This window comes from Argiope bruennichi, chromosome 3 (assembly GCF_947563725.1).
Source record: "Argiope bruennichi chromosome 3, qqArgBrue1.1, whole genome shotgun sequence".
Taxonomy (NCBI): Eukaryota; Metazoa; Arthropoda; class Arachnida; order Araneae; family Araneidae; genus Argiope; species Argiope bruennichi.
This window is the reverse complement of record NC_079153.1, coordinates 2602855-2622853: the sequence shown is the minus strand read 5'-3', so window position 1 is coordinate 2622853 and position 19999 is coordinate 2602855. Positions and strand designations below refer to the sequence as shown.

The following is a 19999-nucleotide window of genomic DNA, read 5'->3' as shown; positions in this document are numbered from 1 at the left end:
AGACATAATGCCTCAATAGTCAGTTTTATTGGAAGAAGAGCTGATATAGTTCTGGATATTAAGTCGAATTCACTATCTGAAAAAATAATTTACAGGTTTAAGTCGATTTTTGCTTTTGGATTGGATTTCTCAGTTTCAAAAATCGTTCCATCATTAGGAGTAAACTGTTCCAACGTGTTTTAGAATCTAATATTAACATATATTCTGTTTTATTTTCAGTTAGTATATATTTTAGTAATATATCCTTTTTATAGGGGAACTTTTAAATATCTTAAAAATTTTTCGAACTTTATAAATTATAGGAAACATTTCTTGATAGGTTAATATTTCATCCTCATTAGCAATATCTTCTTCAACAATTACATTGTCATTATCTTCATTGTCAATATCACTCTCACTCTTACTCTTTTCAATGTTGGAATCCGAAATTTCTATATCCACAGTATTTGGATTCTTCTGTTCTTTATTTTTTTGATATAATACATCTATTACACCTAAACTTTTTTCATAATTGTTGCCCCATCAGTCGTTATGGTTACAATATTTTCTTTCAGGCATAATCTATGTTTCGCTCATTTAGTTTTAAGCAATTAATTAAGCCATTCATTAGCTAATTAATTTCGCCCGTTAGGGAGACATAAAAACAAAAACGTATACTATTTTGCTATGTTTCGCGATACCTGAACATATAGTGGAGACAATTTTAAAAATTTCTAGTAAATACCGAAAAACCGGTTTTTAAACTTGTGAATACAGGTATTACGAAATTGTACAAATGGCTTGAAATACCGGTATTCGGTATACCGGTATTGCAATCCCTACTTATATGCGGGGAATCTTGCATATGCTAATTGTTATACGGGATTAAAACAGACAAAATTTGATTATCATATGAGATAGTGGCTCGATTGAATTTTATCAGTTCCCAACATAATCACTGAGACTGAGAATTCCTTTTTGTTTTGAAGAAGAATGAATTAAGTGATGGCTTAATCTTAGTCGTAGTGTTCAGCTCTACCACATATCGATAAGACAAGTAGTGACAAAAGGACTTCAGTTCTTCTTTAGGAACCTCTTCGATGAAGTCTCCTTGCTTCTATTCTTTGAAGAAACGCTCTGTATGATTCATACAACTTCTTGATTTTGAGTTTTACGTTACTTGTAACCCCTTTAGTGCTACGTTAAAATTGTCAAGAAAAGCCAAATGACTATCAAACCACGGCAGATTTACAAGAAATCGTTCGTTTTCATCAAACTTGACGATCCTTTTGAAGTGTTTCATAGCTGCCTTGTGAATTATTGTCTTTTTATTTATCTGTTCATTCTGACGGATCTTATTTTCCCAAGTAATCTAATTTTTTCAGCTCAGTGTTATCTTTATTTCTTCAAACTCATTCATGGATGAGCCTGAAACAACAAGTGTCATTTTATTATGTATACAGGACTGGTGGAAAGTAACATATTACATTATTTTCTGACTTAATCTGATTTTAAATGAAGAGAAATAATGGAAGAAAGAAAGATAAGAAAGAATTTAATGATATTTTTGAATAATTGTTTGCGTTCTGATGGAGAAGAAAAATATTTTCATTTTTTAAAAAGTTCGGATGTCTAAAGTAATCACGTACACAACCATTTTTCTCTCTCATTGATTGGTATACGATATAAAGTGAGCAAAAATATAAATAGGAAATAATAGGTGGAGTCTTCGTAAAATTTAAATGCAAATTTAAATATTTTGCAATAAGAAACACTTCACTTTCAACATTGGAAAAAAGCCACTTAAATATATGATGAAGTAATGAAAAAATTTGAATTTCATTGCAACAAGGAAAAATCTGAATAAATAAAAATTATACATAAATTATTTTTTAAAAAAAAACCCACATTCAGTATCATTGTCACCTGTACTTATTATAGAGAAAATCGTATTTTCCATGTAGTCGAAAGTCACCAAGTTTGTCACAAACATACTTCAGAATTTCAAAGTATGATTTTTTTTTTCAGGATTTCGGAATGACTTCTTTTTTGAATTAATTAAAAAATATACGAAATGTTAGCATTCTTCCACACTGATTCCTGAAAATATTATCGCATCATTGGGATCATTTTTGTACTACTTTAAAATTCAGGGGGGAAAAAAAAGGATGAAAGAAAATAATACTAAATGATACAGATTTAGTAGCAGTAAAATTTTTTCCTTAATTATTGATATTTCCTTAAAAATATTTTTATGCAACATTTGCAATAATGTTTTTTTTTAATTATTATTATAATAGAATTCATATTGTTTTCATCATTCCATCAAATAAAATATCTTTTATTGATGCATCTAAAAAAAAGAACTTGCGTAATGAACGTAAAGAATAGAAAACAAAGTTACAGTGCAATGGAAGACGCTAAATCAGAGATTCCCAAACTTTTTTTTCTCTTGGACCACTTTCAAAGTCTTACTATTTTCGGTAGACCCCCTACTGCTACATTTCTACTTTATTCTCAAAACTCCAAAAAAAATATCACCCTAAATTGGGGGTGTTAAGAAGAAAAAAAAAAAAGTAGCACATTTTCAAAAGTAGCACAGCGCTGTGAAAAAAGTAGCACAGCGCAAGTCGCATTTCATCTCTTTGCAGGTCTAAACAAGCATCCCGAACGAGCGGGCGCACGGGCGGCACTTTGGAAGTCTCGACATGTGGTGTACACTTGTACTATTATCTATTGTTCTATTTAATTCTGTGTTTGAACTGAGTCTCGAATATTTCTGAGTACCTACCTAGTGAATGATGCTACCTACCTACGTTGATAGGTAAATCCAAGCCAAAATTTTTGTTCTTTATTATGAAAACCAGAAAATTTTTCGTGGACACTTACAACTTGTGAACCCCTGTTTTCTTTTCACGTCTACGTGGACCCCCGTGTGGTCTCCTACGGACCACTGGGGGTCCACCTGGACCACTTTGGGAACCTATGCACTAAATCATAGACTGACTACTCCGACCCACCCGAAGGCATACGGGAAAACTTGATTTACCGGACCGCCACCACAGCATTTCTAGCGGGAACTGTGGTTGCATCCAACGTCCCGTCATTGATGGAAGGTAGCCACCCCCACTTTTTGTATACTTTCAAGGGTAGAGAGAACCAGGCGTAAAATTAAGAAGATTACTCGGGCAGTTTTATGCTCTTATAGGTACTGTGCTATTGCAAGATTTTGATTACATTTGAAAACATGCACACAATAAACACCTATTAAATTTAAAAAAAAAAAGAAGAAAAAAAAAGGGGGGTGGGCTTAGTGCATGTCATAGTCAGATGCAAAGAATCACTTTGTTGAGGGAATCGTGTACATTTAATTGTGCGTAAGAGATATAATTGAGATTAAATACACCCAATCTTCAAGTCGAACTAACTGGCCGCAAACGGCAGATAGTTTACATTAAACGTAAAAACTCCATTGACAAATTCGCCGCAATATTTGACTTCCTCCTTAACACTATTTAGTTCACTAAATCCAAGAACCTTCTGAATATCTTGTGAAATAGCATATCATCCATTCTGATATTCTGATCAAGTTATGATTCGTTGATTTTTAAGCAGTCTAAATAATCCATCGCTCCAGTGAAGTGCAAAGGAATTGCATCTCACGTCCTGCTATTGTTCCACTAATGCGGTCTTTTGAAGTCCAGAGAAGTTAAAGAATCGATAACTTTTGAATACGATCAGACATCTGTCAAGAGAGATTATTGTTATCTTCCTTTTCTCTATTCCGATGTAAAAATAAGGAATGTTTATTAATGTTATTACCAGAATCTGAGATAAAAAAGACTCGCGCGAAGGTGTCCCCAAAATAGTAACCGTCATTTATTTCTTAAATATTGATCATAAACATATATTATAAGAGTCAAAGTTATGTGAAGAATGGCATAGAATTCGATCGATTAAATTTTGAAATCGATTAAAATTTTCAGAAGATTAAATTTGAATAAATACAAGATTTAAATTTTTATACGGTCGTCTTACAAAAAAAAAAAAATCCCCTTGAATAAATTGTGCTCCATACATTAATAAAGCAATCTACAAAATTTCAGCATTTTATCCTAAATCTCAGAGAAATGTTTTAAAAAATTTTGCGACTGGTTAATCATAAATTAAATTACAAATGTTTACAGCTGGTGTGCAAACGGAGTGACGTAGAAATGCATCACAAGTGAATAAAATATGTCTCTTATCTTTCATTTTCAAAAATATACTTCTGGTAAAATACCCCAAAGTTTTATATGATTAAACACACAAACCACGTAGAAATGCTTGCGTTTGTAAATGTCTGCCTCTGATCGGAACGTCACGTAATCGCAACAGGAGCGACATTCCACGAGAAAAGTTGTTTGTGCTCTGTCATTGATCTCTTATGTAAGCGTAGCGCGCAACCAAGCAGTCTAGGCAAATCTTAAATGCTTAACGTCTTAAGTGTTATCAGCTTGTGCAGGCAGTTTGTCGCAATACGGCAACGAAGAAAAAGATTCTACTGCTGTAAGATTTGCTAAGAAATGCTAACGAAACTACATGGGAATATCAACATTTCCCGATTCTCTACATCCTTCTGGAAGATTTATTTCTCGATTGGGGTAACAATTGCAATTGAAGAAGAGTACAATCTGTAGGTGAACTACGTAGGCCTAGACTTCATTCAATGGATGAAAAAATGGATATTTTGGTTTATTTTTGAAATCATTCCCTGAATTTGTTCTACATTCTTTCAAAAATGAACATACATAATAGTGCAAAGAATACTGAGATAGAACAAATGACATCCGTTTAATATTCATTGGGTTCATTCGATGAGATTTTCGCATGACATGCGGTAAAGAACTATCACCATCGTTACCACATCGAACGGTGGGTGAAGCAGTTACAAGAACGGACTGCTTATGTAAAAAAACCAACCCAGGATGGTCACCAGTCAAAATCGAAAGGGTCGAAAAAATTTCTTGAAACATTTATAGCGAAGTCCCGAAAAATCGAAGCGTCGTGGGAGTGCAAAGCTAAACGTGCCTCAAACAACGGTAAAGCGTGTGTTATGGAGACGTGTTCGACTCATTAGCATTCTATCACGTGGGTGGCAAGAAACAGAAACCTCATAGATATCTTTCATTGCAGGGGAACATAGGACAGCTATAGAAGCTTAAATAATTGTAATTTTATGGTAAATTTAATTTATAAAAATTAATTAATTTAATTCCAAAACAAATTATTTTTCTCCATTCATTGTGAATCACCTTTTACACATTTCTGCAGAAACGCAGCTTCCATCTTGCATTGGAGATTCAACTTCGCTATATACCATTTTGTTAGAGTTCTTGATGAGGCTAAATTTGTGGATATGATAACACCTTATCGGGTTCGAATTGTTTAATCTTTTCCATTTATGGCTCTGAAAAACACACTACTCTCTGAAAACTACATACTGCCCATTATTATATTATACTATTCTTAGATTTTGTTCTACGACGTAACCTATACAAGGTTTGTATATAGAATATAATGAGACACATTAGATGATGAATGATGTCAATTCATTATAATTTTAAAATCCTGTCAATCCCTTTTACTTTCTCTTTTGCAGAGAGAAAGTATTGTAATCGTTAAAAGTTTGAATTCAAGATTTTGGTAGTCTGCATGTTTCAGGCCTCCTTGAGCCCGAAAAACACATTTTTGGGATTAATTCTGTCGGTCTTTGAGCACGATGACTCACATACGTTTTGAGATAGATGGAATGTAATTTGGTATGCAGTCTTTACACCCATTTTTCATATTTCTATCCCTTTTTGAACAAAATGCATTCACAAGAAGTTTGTCTGTCTGTATATTCGAATACAAGCGAATTCGATGACTACAAAACTTAAAGGGCTAGAGAGATAAAATTTGGTACAGAGATTGCCCGAGAAAGGCAAATACGATACCTACAAAATATAAAGAGCAAAGTTTGTTTCACAGAATGAACAAGTATAGATAACTAAACTAAGTATTAATCATCTATCGATCTGTGTTTTGTATTGCAAGTAAACATAATTCAAGAACATAATAATTTAGATATCTGATATTTAGTACACTCTTTTAAAACCTAAAGTGTACATCTTTGTCAAATTTTAATCCAAATCTGCCAAATGGTTAATCGTGTGTCTTTCTATACTTTCGATAGTTCAGAAAATCTCTTTCATTCATTCATACCAGATTTAATTTATTTAACAACTTAAATAAATGAAATCTGGTATGCTGCCTTATTACTAAAATGATAGATGTGTGTCAAGTTTTGATTTTATTCGGTGAAGAAAAATGCGTTTAAAATGCATACTTGATTTTGTTAATTATACTAAGAAAACACTGAACATTTATATGCGAAACTATGAAACTGAAAATCCGGGCACTCGTGGTGTTAACGGCATTGCCTAGGATTCAAAATTTAGTGCGGGGGAGGGGGGGGGATTACATCTTTATAAGTGAGTATTAGAAGAAATTTCGGGGAGAGCACAGAAACTAGTTAAAATTTTAATCAAAGCCTATGATCGCTATTGATTTTTCATTCCTCATGATGCGAGACAATCAATGGTAGTTCTGTTCTTTGGGAACTTCACCCTTCCCAAATGAGGATCCTCAGTAGCCCGTTGGCGAGGTCTCGGCTTCGGAACCTAACTCCGTCGGGACCAATTGTCCTCCCGCTTGTATGGTGTGAAAGTTTGGAGAGGGGGAGTTCCAGGTGAGGTGTCATTCTCTTCATCAGATCGAGGTTCAAAATGACGAGGTTCGTCCCAAAATAGCATAATTGCGTTAAAACGGGACGTTAATATAACTAAACTAAACTAAGAAATTTATATCTTATGTTTTACATTTCCAGTGCAAAATGATTGAGAATGCACAGATTCGTAACAAGGCCCATACATCTAGGCCTAAATTAAATCTCTGGTCTAGCAGAAAATTGGGCACAATTTTAATAAGACTGAGAATTGGCTACACTTAATTTACCCACCAGAATGACACTTTTTTATTTTATTTGCAACAGTTCTGTGCTCGTTTTGCATATTTTTGTTGCGTGTCCACGTTTTACTTCACAGTGTTGAATATTTTTTTCAGATGTCTCAGCTTAATTCGAGTAATTTACTCTCAAAATTCTTTATATTATTTTCAAAATTCTTTTTCCATTTTAAATAATAAAGGATTTTATAATTATATTTAAAAATTAATCATACCTTCTAGATGATAAAGTATTGGGCCCATACATGAATCCGGTCTACATGAATGAAGTTCAGCTAGACTTTAATTAGATTTGGGTGAAAACTTCCATGAATGTGGGTATGTAATGTAGTAGGTTGGCCAAATCTAAATCTGTTGCTTAGTTTCCAAGCATACTAACAGAGCAATTTTAATTAAAACGAGGAAGTTGATTACACCTTAGCATAATTTTCTTCTCGAAGTTTAATTTCCGACGGCATAATTGAAACATTAAAATGCCATTTTGCTAAAAGCTCATTTTCCATATTTTTAATTTAGTAATTAAAATAAAGGAATCCGATATTTCCGAGTACTATATGTTTTAATGAAAGAACTCTGTCAATATGAATGAAATGGAATTTCACGAAATGATGGGTTGCATTATAAAGCTGTAAAAGTTATTGAAAGTATCATAGGGAAGAAAGGCTCGTGGCAAGAAACCTTATATCTTGTGCATGCATGAAAATAAAAGTTATGTGAATCTGATTGCCTTGTTCAATTTCGATTTGAACAAAATTTTACTACTCATTTTATGTGATTCGTGCACAGTGTCTAAAGTTTTACTTAACAGTGTCATATGCTATGCTGTATCGGGGCATCTTTTTTTTTTCTCCTCACGCTAGCTTGCTGATGGGCTTCAATTTTAAATTAGCTCAGCGTATTTAGGGTATATTAAGCGAAATGAATAGACGAAGTGCGAATCCAGGATGAAAATATTTTGGAAGTGGTCGGGATTTTCTGGAGGAGTTTGATAACTTTCTCCTCAGCATCTGCATAAAGTTTTCATTTTTCAACTTAGTTATGACATCGAGGACCGCCTAAAAAATGAGGATGAGAAGCTTCTGGCATGTTGATGGGTTCTCATTTCTTTAGGGGGTACAGAAATAGTGTAATATTAGCTAGTCCCCCCCCCAACGATGACTGGACGTGCCTATTGGGCTAACCGAGGCAGGCGCTGGTTCGTAAGCCGCGTACAGACGATTTGTGGCCTCATGGATTTGGTCATAAATTCCATTGTTGACCCCCCCCCCCCTCCGCCTGTGGACGTCAGTCGCAATCTTCCCGCAAATTTTCGGTAAAATGAACTGAAATCAAAGAACCCTAGAAAATCACAAGAAAGGGGAAAGAGGGGAAAATGTGCCAGACTCATGGCAGGCACAGGTCGTTGGAATAAGGCTTTAGGAATTCACTTTAGTTCCCGCCAATGCTGTCGCGACGGTTCAGTTTTTCAGATTTATCCGAATCCTAGAATCGTTAATCCGTATCAGATTATAATTTGGATGCGACAATGAGTTTTCGGCTTGTCGATCCGTCTCTATGCGCATATGTGAACGTAATAATTCAAAAATACAAGCAGCGAGACGGATGAATCCAGTAAGGGATATAATGTGATAATAGTATCAGTAAAATTGAAGATATTTGTCTAATTTTGACTAAATCTGCTATAGTGGTTGCAAACCATGACGTAAGACTATCTGTCCGCGTATATGTGAATGCGATATTTCAAAAACACAACTAATCCAGCAGGACTGGCATTGTATAAAGTAATACGAGAACTCGCATAGGTATCAATAATCTAAAATAATTTAATGATATAAAAATGAAATAAATTTTTACAATTTTAACAGAGAGGCAATTTATAATAATTACAATACTTAATACTTAAAACGATTCTAAAATAATTATAAATTAAAAATTAATAGCAAATAAAGTACACAATTTTTCAGAAGATTTGGAATCATCAATTTTTTAAATTAAAAAATGAAATTATAATCTAAGTAAAGATATATTTTATTATATGCACACCTAATTACATAAGTAATTTAAAAAATAGTTATGATTTCTAGGGAAAAGAACAATGAGATCTTCTGCAATTTACAAGCACGTTTCGCAGTGCTCTTGACACATGATTTTTTTCACACTTCACTCATGCAGTTTTTGATTTTTTTTTTTTTTTGTCCTTTTTTCTTGGTTATGTCACATTTTTGATAACATAATTTTCTCTTCTTTGTTTTCAGCTCATCAAGATAATTTCCGCTCTGTATCATCCCCTCTGATTTTAAATGAAGTGATAGGTTGTATTCTTTCAACAAGTGTCCTATTTCTAAATTTCTTTGACTTTTTTTTTTTATCGATATTGATAAGATCCTTAAATTTAATGCAGCAATAGTTAAAAGTGGAAAAAATGTTACCAGTGGCCATAGATTTGAAATTTTGTTCACATAATACGATGCTCCCCCCCCCCCTCCATTTCTTCGATGACATCAAACTGTTCCTTTCTTCTTCTAATAAGATGTACTTACTTTGGCTTTTGGGGGGAGGTAGCACTTATTTTGGTGGGGAAGGGGTAGCATTCTCCTGCGCTTTCATCAATATGATCATCATTGTGTATAGATGACAGAAAGTTAACACATTTATTCTTTTTTGGCATGCAAGAAAGTAGCATTATATGCTTGAAATTTAAAGAGAGTCGTATACTCTTCTCTTTTCTTATCTAATCAAATTCAAGTGGGATCACCTTCTTGTCCTTGCGTATTGTTAAACAATGAAAATTTTATTTTACTGTAATACAATGGCTAATTTGTACCAATTTTGTGTGATAACATTTCTTCAAGAATTATATAATGGAACTAGCATTCGTTTTGCTATTTCACTAGAGCTACTATCTTTCTTGTACGGTTCATCTGATTGCTGACCTGCATAAATCTCCATGTTGTATGTGTAGAAGCTTCTAGAATAGACCATAGCAAATAGCTTTAACCATACCTTGCAGGGCTTTTCGGCATAGCTGGCAAAATGAACAATGTCCTCGAAAAGCTTTAGCCTTTCATCCAGGACCACGTGTTTCCTTACTTGATATCTCACAATTCATGACAAAAACTCATATAGTTCACAGTTTTAAGAAAAATATCCAATCTTGTACTACCCGTCACCCATAAATCTTTATCCCTAACTTGGGAATCCAATCCAGTCAACATATGCAACAACACTAGAAAAGCAAGATATTCTTTCCTTATAATTTTCTTATCTTTTCTCTCCTGAAATTTTTTCTACATATTGGTGAATTTCATAATTATTGAACCTTTAATTATTAGGTTCCATGCGATGATTGGCGAATTCACATCTTTGGATTCATATGTATCGCCAGGCAATTTTTTTACGCTATTTTGGGTGCTGTGTGTCTTTGAATTCGGAAAGGCTCCTTTTGCCATATTGTTTTATCTTTCCCCATGAAACAAACAGTTTTATCGTAGAAGCCCTCTTCTGAGGAGTCTTATTTTTTCTCCGATTCAAACTAATCACTAAGTGATTCAGCGATCACTAAACATGTACTCATTATCTCAATCTCCTAATCCTTCTTTTATAGGCTCTTCATCCTACAGGAGGAGGGAAAGAAAGGTTAGGGAGACTTGAGCTTGCCATGGTTCACACTAAAAAATAACAACATGAGAGAGCATGCGAATTTATTAGCACACCCCAAACTGTTCAGTAAATCAGAAAAATGTTCGAAATTCACTGTTTCCGCTCGAGACATATACAGCACGATTTTGGAGGCAGTTACTTATGGGCCAAACATCTCATATTATGGGGAAGACGGCAGACGGAGCATGAGATGAAAACACCCCATGCATGTCTTCCCGGGCTAGAGAGACAAACGAAATTTTATTATGCAGTCTTGATCCCCGAATTGTAAATCTGCATCAGATTTTGGATTTCGGCGAAATGATCCAAAATTCGATATCTATATTCGTTAGAAGTTAAACACCAAATGAGCAAATGGTGTCATTTTTCATGTATGGACAACGCATGTCAATGCTCGTGAGAATCAAGGGGAAAACATTTATGAATTAAAAAAAAAATATGAGCAATTAAAATCACTTATAGGTTTGCATAAGAAATAATGTACTGTATTTATTAAAGTAAAACACAAAATAAGCTTTTATTTTTATTTTTACTTTTATTTTTTGTATTTGTCATTTATAATTTCAGTAAATTTATTGGTGAAAGCGTTAACTTCATTTACAAGAAAGGTACTTTTGCACATTATTATAATTGATTGACAATCATCGTTTCTTGAATGAATCTGTCCCATAATATGCATGCATTGAAATGTGAAGAGCAGCACAACATATTTCCGTGATCGTATTTTATCATATAAGATTATATTTTTCCTGAAACCTTATGCTACGCCACGTGCAAGACAGCACATTTCTACTTCGCGTTCCCCATCCTCATCTGAATGAAGTAAGTCATTTTCTGCAACAGAAATATAACAAAGATGTTAGTTAAAAAAAAAAAAAAACGTCTTTCTTGCTTGGGTAATGTATATAATCATTCTGCAAATAGTTTTATGATGGTCAGAACTATTAGCAAACGAACTTCAGTTAATAGTTTAATTAACTATAACGAGATGTTAGAGAAAGTAAAGCCAGTGATCATATCCAATTTCTAACAGAAGTTTTTTGACACGCAAGCAGTCTCGAAGGTCACATGCCATCCATGGCCAACATATGTGGGATTGAATGATTTCCAATATACATGAAATATAGTACATGAACAGACAGTAACTTGATCGTCTGAAAATTCGACCACGAGCTTTTAACGAATTTTTGTGATTTAGACTTCTCTTAGGAAAAAAATATTTCTGGAATTACGATTGTCTGGCTGTATGACAAAATTATATATCAAAGTAAGTTAGATAGATAAAATTTAATGTGTAGTCTCTACGCTCAAACTGTTATTGATGACCGAAAGTGATAAATGATATGAGTTTCAAAAAGAAAAATCGGATGCCGATTTTTGCGCTGAAATATCAAATGAGCAATGAAGGTAAATTTGGAAAAAATATTTGCTCATTTCTGAGTACTCGAAGTAGCGAATAAAGAAAAGATGGCGGATGTGAGCATTTTTACGGCCAATGTGCACAAGTGCAGTTTTTTTTTTTTTTTTTTTTTTTTTTTCTTTTTTCAGTTTTCCAATATCTTGTTTTAGATATTTACAACATTTAACAATTTCGTTCTCAATTCTAGTATAAATTTCAGATAAAATTTTTCCATGAAAAGATTGTTTCAGCGTCTGCTTTTCATGAATATAATACTTCATAATTGCAATAACTGCATAGTTGTAATTTAATTTCCGGTCTCATTAAAGTTGCAATTCTAAAGAAAATATTGCATCAAATTCATAACATGGCACGAAATTTGTTGATTTGTCTGTCCATGCATATCGCAACATGATAACTCAAAAATTCAACGTGGTAAATCAATAATATTTTAAATGTGGTCATTACAATTTCAATGTGAGGAAGTATTTTATAAAGGGAGCTTGATCTCATCAATGCAAAACGAAGACAGCGTTTTCAAATATGGCCCAACGAAAACATACCATATTGTAAAAACTTGTTAGAATGACATAAAGAAAAATTCCCATTATTTTTCTAATGCTTTATATTTCTAGACTGCAGGGCTGTTTGTTCAGGGAGGCGGAAGAAATGGATGCAAATTCATAAATATATTTTAACCGTTTAAATCAATATTGGGTAAATAACTTTTAACTAGCTGCCTTCCGAGCTCGATCGTTAAAAGGCATTTAACAAATAAACGAATACGCAGTGAATTTTCATATCCAGCGTCATTAGTCCCAAAATGGATCAAATATTATAAGAAAGATAGAAATGTTGAAATAATCAGTTGAAAGAAAAAAATCATTTTATTATTTTTAAATTGTAGCTCATTTTAGTGGAATTTAAGCAGTGATCCTTAAATAAAATAATTGTTATGTATAAAATGGTAACGTTCGTGGCATAAAAAATCGCTCTTATTACGTATTTTCGAATGGCAACAATCAAATGTAAACAAATGATCATATACATTTTAGCTTCCTTCATTCAACGTATTCACAACTGTATTGAATGTAGTGTTTCGCTTAGCTAATTAGCAGAGCATCAAATTGTTATTAGAAACGTCTTGAAGAGTGTTCTTCATGTCACCAAAAAGTCTATTCTGTCAGAGGGAAGAAATATAAAAGGAATAAGGAAATAGACTTCAAAGGGAAAGTTTAATCGTGTGCGAAAATAAACTTACCTATCGGCAGATGGGTAATCGCTGTGACTTGCCTACAGAAATGGCTGTTCACAGCTTCCAAAACTATTATCTTACAAAAATGGTCTTCGTATTACTTTAAGACTGAAAGAAAATTTCCTTTTTGTTGATATTAATACAGTCTTCATACATTTTTTTCTCTTCATTTGAATAATATTTTTTAATTCGATTTGTTATTCTATCTAAGTAATGTCTTTTAATGTTACTATGAAATTCTAATTCATCCGTCAAAATATTCAATCGTATGTTTTTATTCTAAGTAGGATTTTCACTTTACTTTTATTTCGCCATTTATGGACTTTTAATTTGCAATCAATTGATTTAATTGAATTTGTGTTTTTCGTTCGTATCGCATAACAGACATTTTTTTTAAAAAAAATGCATTCTATGTGAATCATTTAACAACTAAAAAAGTCAGTCATTTGGGCGGACAAGCGAATCGCTAAAGGCAATAATCTGGGAATGAATATTCTAATTTAATGAATGCATTAAGTGTATTTTGCCTGTTTTATTGCGATGCGTCTGATAATGATGTCATCCAGTCACCTCTTTAGGTACATTTGCAGTCACTAGTTATGGTTTCTCTGAATGCAGCAATGATTAGTCACTCTGATGTTTGAATAATCGCTGATAAAACGTAGAGCAGCCGAATTCATGCCCTGATACGCGAGCCTTTTATCGACCATCGATGTCAGGTTGCTATCAGAAGGCGAGGCGCGCAATCGGCGCCTTTTCTAAGAATGATTGCCATGGCAGTCCTGAAATATCTTTATTGATTGTATTAAGGTATCATTTATGTGATGGAAAAAAAAAATAAAAGATATCCGGAATCGGATGTTCGAGTAATGCACAGAAGTAGAAGAATCGAGATTATTTTTTATTGTTATCACTCTGCATCCCACGCATCGCACGCCCTTCATTTCAACAAATTTGTTTTGAATTTTTCCTTCGCTTCAAAAATTAGGGTAGAAAAGCAGTGGCGTAAACGGGGGGGGGGGGGCAGACAAGGCACTTGCTCTGGACGTAATTGCTAGGGAGTGCAAATTTAAGGAATGGATCACTTTTATTTAAAGGGGGAAAATTAAGGAATAGATTTTTTTTTTTTTTTTTTTTTTGTACTCAAAAGCTCTTGAAAAATAAAAGGATTTCAATCAAGTCTGAGACGAATCTAAAGAATTTGTTCTTTTTTACCACCCGGAAGTGGTAAAAGATTTTTATCTTGCTAACTTTGCCGTTAGGTGTCCCTGAATTATTATCTAACAGTCACAAGGGGGAATGAAGCCTTTTGACCGTTCTTGCCGTAGAATGAATGGGTTCCCTCACAAAGCATTACAAGTCTGTACTTCTATTTCGATCTGTAAATTATTATGCTCAAAAAGAATGCAATTTTGAATACTTTTACTCAGTATTATTACAGTCTTTCAATCAGTAACTACTAACCAATTTATAATAGTAATCTTAGTTATTATTTGCTGATTATGAGCATCCATTTTATTTTGCCTTAAGTAAATCAATATAAATTATGTCGAAAAATGTTAATGATTCATTGCATAAAAAAAAAGTAATTGGCATTTTCAAGTAAAATTTCTATGCATGTACCTATTCAATAAACAACATTTATTTTCTACATAATATTTTATAAGGTACAAAGCTGAAAGAAAACATTTAATATTAAATATTGAAATAAAGTAAAGTATGAATGATAGTAAACAATGCAAAGACTTCTTTTCAACATGAAGCACCTAACGCACTCTTCGTACTTTACTTCTGAAGCCCCTTATTTTTTATCCGCTCCTGGGAACCAAAGAGGTGAATCACTTCTCCGTCAAAAGAAATTACCATTTCTTCGTTGGAATTTCACTCTTCAGGAATGAAAGAAATTCGGAATTCTTTTATTTTCGGATCAATTTTCGTAATTTTTTTTTTTATTTGAAAAGGGCTGAAACAAATGGACTTTTCTCCCTTTGTGGCTTTATCGTCATCATCTATACCATACCAAGGACAAGACAAGCAGAAAAATTATTTTGGCTCAATTATTAGGGGTCACAAAATTAACAGCATTCGGGAGAATAAACATCTGAAAATAACTTTTATTCTCTTGATTTTAAAAATTTCTAATTGAGTTCTGCAGATAGCATACAGAACTCAAATGTAATATATTAATTTTCTGAATCCAAATGTAAGATACAAGCAGGGAATCAACTAGTGTCAGGTTTCTCAAAACAAAATAAGAAATATTTTCTGGGTTCTGATGACCCTACTTGCGAAACTCATTGAGGTCCTTTTTAAATAGTTATGTTTCAAAGGGAGGGAGAGAGGTATCTACAAGGTGGCCATAAACTAACTTTCCCTGTTTGGCGGCATCTGCAGCTAAAACGAATGAACGAAATCAAACTGCATTTCATATACAGACTGTGGAAAGCCTGGGAAAATGAATTCCGCAGAAAAAAAATTAGTACCAAAAGTTGCCGATAGGAGAAATATAGGAAATTGCATACCGAGATGGATTACGTAATGTCCTAGTGCGTGCGTGACAGCAGCGCCATGCATTCCTTGTAAAAAGGAAAGAATAAACGACCTGTTAGCAGTTATTGACTATTGATGTGTTCTTTATTGTAGTTCGTGATTGAATTGTTGATGAGTATTTAATATGGGCCCTACCTTACCTCAGCATGCTTTACTGGTAAAACTGTTCTATACTAGATAGTGTATTGCCGAGACTGCTCTTAAGCGAACCTGCATGTCTTAAAACAGAACATAAGCCGGGCTGTTATGAACATCGAAACTGACAGCTTACATGCAGCAGTGGAGAACGTTATACACCGTATGCAATATGTTGTACACAGGGAAGGTCAGCATACTAAAAATGTTCCCCGACGTCCAGGGAACCTTAATATTTGATGAATAAAATATTATTTTCTATAAGTTTCATAAATTCATTCATAACCGTATTGCCACAGCGCCAGTGTTTCCCCTATCAGCAACTTTTAGTACTAATTCATTTTTCATTTAGTAGTATTCCTTTTTCCCATGCCTCCCACAGTCGGTGTATGAAATGTGATTTCATTTCGTTCATTCGTTTTAGCTGCAGATGCCGCCAAATAGGGAAAGTTATTTTGTTTACGATATATGCCTGTATATAGGGTGTCCCATAAATACTGGGACAAACTTTAAGGGGAGGTAGGGGCATCACAAGGATTCAGATTTGCATAGCAACCCGTGGTCCAAAACGCCTTCATTCGGCGCTAGGTGGCGTTGTTCACAGTAGCATATAATCCCTCGGTCATTTAAGCTGCGATCGCTAGCCCATAAATGCGCATTGTGTTAGTTGAACATCCCATCATTTACCTATGCGTAACATCATGCGCTTCATCCATCATTTAAACGTAGGATGGTAAATTCGCATCTTGGCAACATTTATCGAGATACCACCGTGCAAAACGTTCACGAGGTGGGTAATCTGCGGGGAACAGTAACTGTACGCTTTGCAGATGGTATGGGTGTAAGCCTTCAAGCTGCAAAACACAATAAACACTATTCCGAGATCCTCCAACGGCAGTAGCGACGGCTCGTACGCTGGCACTCGGATTTTTTCTAACGGTATCCAACACATTTTCTTCCATCCTGGGAGTTAAAGTCACTCGTGACCTGCCCTCACTATTTCTACTACCTCGTAACGACCCATATTCACACAAATTACTGAACATCCGGTGGTCCGGTGCATCTCTCTGTGGGTGTTATGTATCTGGCAACAGCCAGATTAGAGAAAGGAACTGTTATGTATCTGGCAACAGCCAGATTATAAAAGAACCTTCCAGGCTGTGTGACGCGCGCCTGCTTTCTTACCTTTTTGTGTTCCGTAGTTCTTAGTTTTGTACTTGTTCGGTGTAGTTGTTATGCTCGTTCGTGCCTGTGCATCTTAATACTAATAAATATTCTTTGCATGTATGTAAAACGAATTGTATCGTCTCTCGGTCTACCTGGCATACATGACAAAAGAGTTGGCGACGAGGATGGGATCTTCGAATATTAGTTTTGAATCTTATGATGCGTCTGTGGAAGACTGGTCCAGTTATGTGGAACGTTTAGAATCTTACTTCGTTGTTAATGGGATCGAAGATAAAATTAAAGTCCCTGCTATTTTAAGCCTTATGGGAGCAACAACGTATAAATTGTTAAAGAATCTGGCCACTCCCAACATTCCTTCTGAATTGACTTATCAAGATATCGTAAAATTACTTTCGGAACATTTGAATCCTAAACCACTGGAGATGACAGAACGGTTTCGGTTCTACAAGAGGAAGCAATTTGAAGGTGAGTCCATTGCAAATTATTGTGCCGAATTACAAAAACTGTCGATACACTGTAACTTTGGGAACAATTTAAGTACGATGCTTCGTGATAAATTGGTGATGGGTCTCAAAAACGAAAATATACAGAAAAAGCTGTTAGCAGAGGATAAGTTAACATACGAAAAAGCTAAGAGCATGGCATTCGCAATGGAATCGGCTCAGAGAGATGTGTGTGAAATTCGGAATCAAATGATATCGATAAAAAAATTGCATAGTTGGCAAGATAAAACTATCAAAAAAGATTTTTCTAAATTTAAGAAATCTGAACCTACAAAGAAGTTTGATAAATCTCAGAAATGTTACAGATGTGATAGTACTCAACATTTAGCTCACGAATGTAAGCACAAGAACACTCAGTGTAGGAATTGCTTAAAGAACGGGCATTTGGGAGAAGTCTGCCGCTCAAAACGTAACGAAACAGTTAAACAAATAGAATCTTGTTCTGAAACTGTACCAGTTAATAGCGTTAAATCACCACAACATGCAAGGGATTAGAAATTTTTTGTTGAAGGGAATAAATGTTTATTTGAATTAGATACTGGAGCTGCTATCAGTTGTATGAATGTGAATGAATTTAAGAAACTTTGTCCGGATGTAGCCATTAATCCTACCAAATTATTGCTTAGGAATTTCGATAATTCTATGATAACATCAGCTGGCCAAGCAGTGGTGCAAATTCAATCGACTTCCCACATTTCCTTATTTGATCTACGTGTCTCTTCCAAATTTCATTTCCAACTTGTATGCTATAACTCAAAGTTCCATCTCGGTTTATAATTGTTCCAATTTTCCATTTGTTAGGTCCGGAATAATTTCTTACGGCTACTTATCTGAGGCATACCTTCAAATGTTAGTTGATGAGCGAGACCGACATCTATTGACGATCAATACTCACAAGGGTTTGTTCCGTTACAAGAGAATGAACTACGGTATAGCCTTAGCTCCGGCAGTGTGGCAGAGAGCCATTGAACAAGTTTTATCAGGCATCGCGGGGGTACACGTATTTTTAGACGATATTACCGTAACGGGGAGAAATGATCAAGAGCATTTTGAAAGGTTAGAATTAGTATTACAGAGACTAGAAGAATATGGTCTCAGAGTAAATAAGCGGAAAAGTGAATTTTTTAAGAAATCTGAATTATTGTGGTCATACAATTGATAAATTTGGCCTCCACAAAACACAAGAAAAAATCGATGCAATTACGAAGGTACCAGTTCCAAAAACTGTATCTGATTTGAAGAGTTTTTTGGGTTTAGTCAATTACTACGGAAAATTTATTCCCAACTTATCTACTCGTGTCGCTCCTTTCAATAAATTACTGCAGAAAGGTACTAAATTTTTGTGAACTGCAGAATGTGAAAAAGCTTTCAAGGCATTGAAACAAGAAATTGCTTCAGACCGAATTTTATGCCATTATGATCCTAAGTTACCTCTTGTATTACAAACGGATGCATCACCAGTTGGAATAGGAGCAGTTTTAAGTCACATTATGCCAGATGGTTCGGAAAAACCAGCCATGTTTGCATCAAGGTCATTGACTAAAACGGAACGTAATTATTCACAGATAGACAAGGAAGCATTGAGTATCGTATGGGGAGTAAAGAGATTTTATCAATATTTATTTGGTCGACATTTTGATCTCGTAACCGATCATAAACCCCTAGTATCAATTTTCGCACCTAATCGTAGTTTACCATGTCTATCAGCAACACGAATGGTTCATTATGCACTTTTTCTCCAAGCATTCAGTTATACAATCAAGTATCGAAATACAAAGAATCATGGCAATGCCGATGCACTTTCACGGTTACCACTAACAGTTGACAAGGACTGTGAGTACTTGACTGAAGCAGACGTGACAAATATTTCGCAAGTTGAATTAATGCCTGTTACAGCAACCGACATAGCTAGAGCTACTAAAACTGATAGGAAATTGTTCGAACTGTATGAAAGTTTAAAATCTGGAACTGAATTACCTGTGCCTTGGAAAGGTAGAGAATCTGAATTTTCGTTGCAAAATGGTTGCATAATGTATGGTCATAGAGTATGCATTCCTGAAAAGTACCAGAATCAAGTTTTGGAAGAACTTCATGTTGGACATCCTGGAATTGTCAAAATGAAGGCCATAGCTAGAAGCTACTGCTATTGGCAAGGTATTGATGCCAGTATAGCCAATTTTGTTCAGAACTGTTCAGCTTGTATCGCAACGAGGAACGAACCAGCAAGGATAAATCGACATCCGTGGGAATGGCCAAATGGACCTTAGCAAAGAATACACGTTG

The 19999-nt window shown here is 34.5% G+C and overlaps 2 protein-coding genes across 2 annotated transcripts in view; one reads left to right on the top strand and one right to left on the bottom strand.

Annotated features, from left to right (window-relative positions):
- The window catches only part of LOC129962602 (protein aurora borealis-like), a 102083-nt gene that overhangs the window by 46296 nt on the left and 35788 nt on the right, over positions 1–19999 (bottom strand). The window lies entirely within an intron of this gene.
- Positions 18564–19983, top strand: LOC129964215 (uncharacterized protein K02A2.6-like). Its single transcript, XM_056078937.1, has 2 exons — positions 18564–18831; positions 19070–19983. The coding sequence occupies exons 1-2, from the start codon at positions 18564–18566 to the stop codon at positions 19981–19983; spliced, it is 1182 nt and encodes a 393-aa protein (XP_055934912.1).

What these genes read in the sequence shown, in the direction of transcription:
- LOC129964215 (XM_056078937.1), top strand. Translation starts at nt 18,564, where the DNA reads ATGTTAGTTGATGAGCGAGACCGACATCTATTGACGATCAATACTCAC. An exon ending in CAGAGTAAATAAGCGGAAAA is followed by an intron (nt 18,832 to 19,069) that starts GTGAATTTTTTA and finishes TGTGAACTGCAG; the next exon opens with AATGTGAAAAAGCTTTCAAG.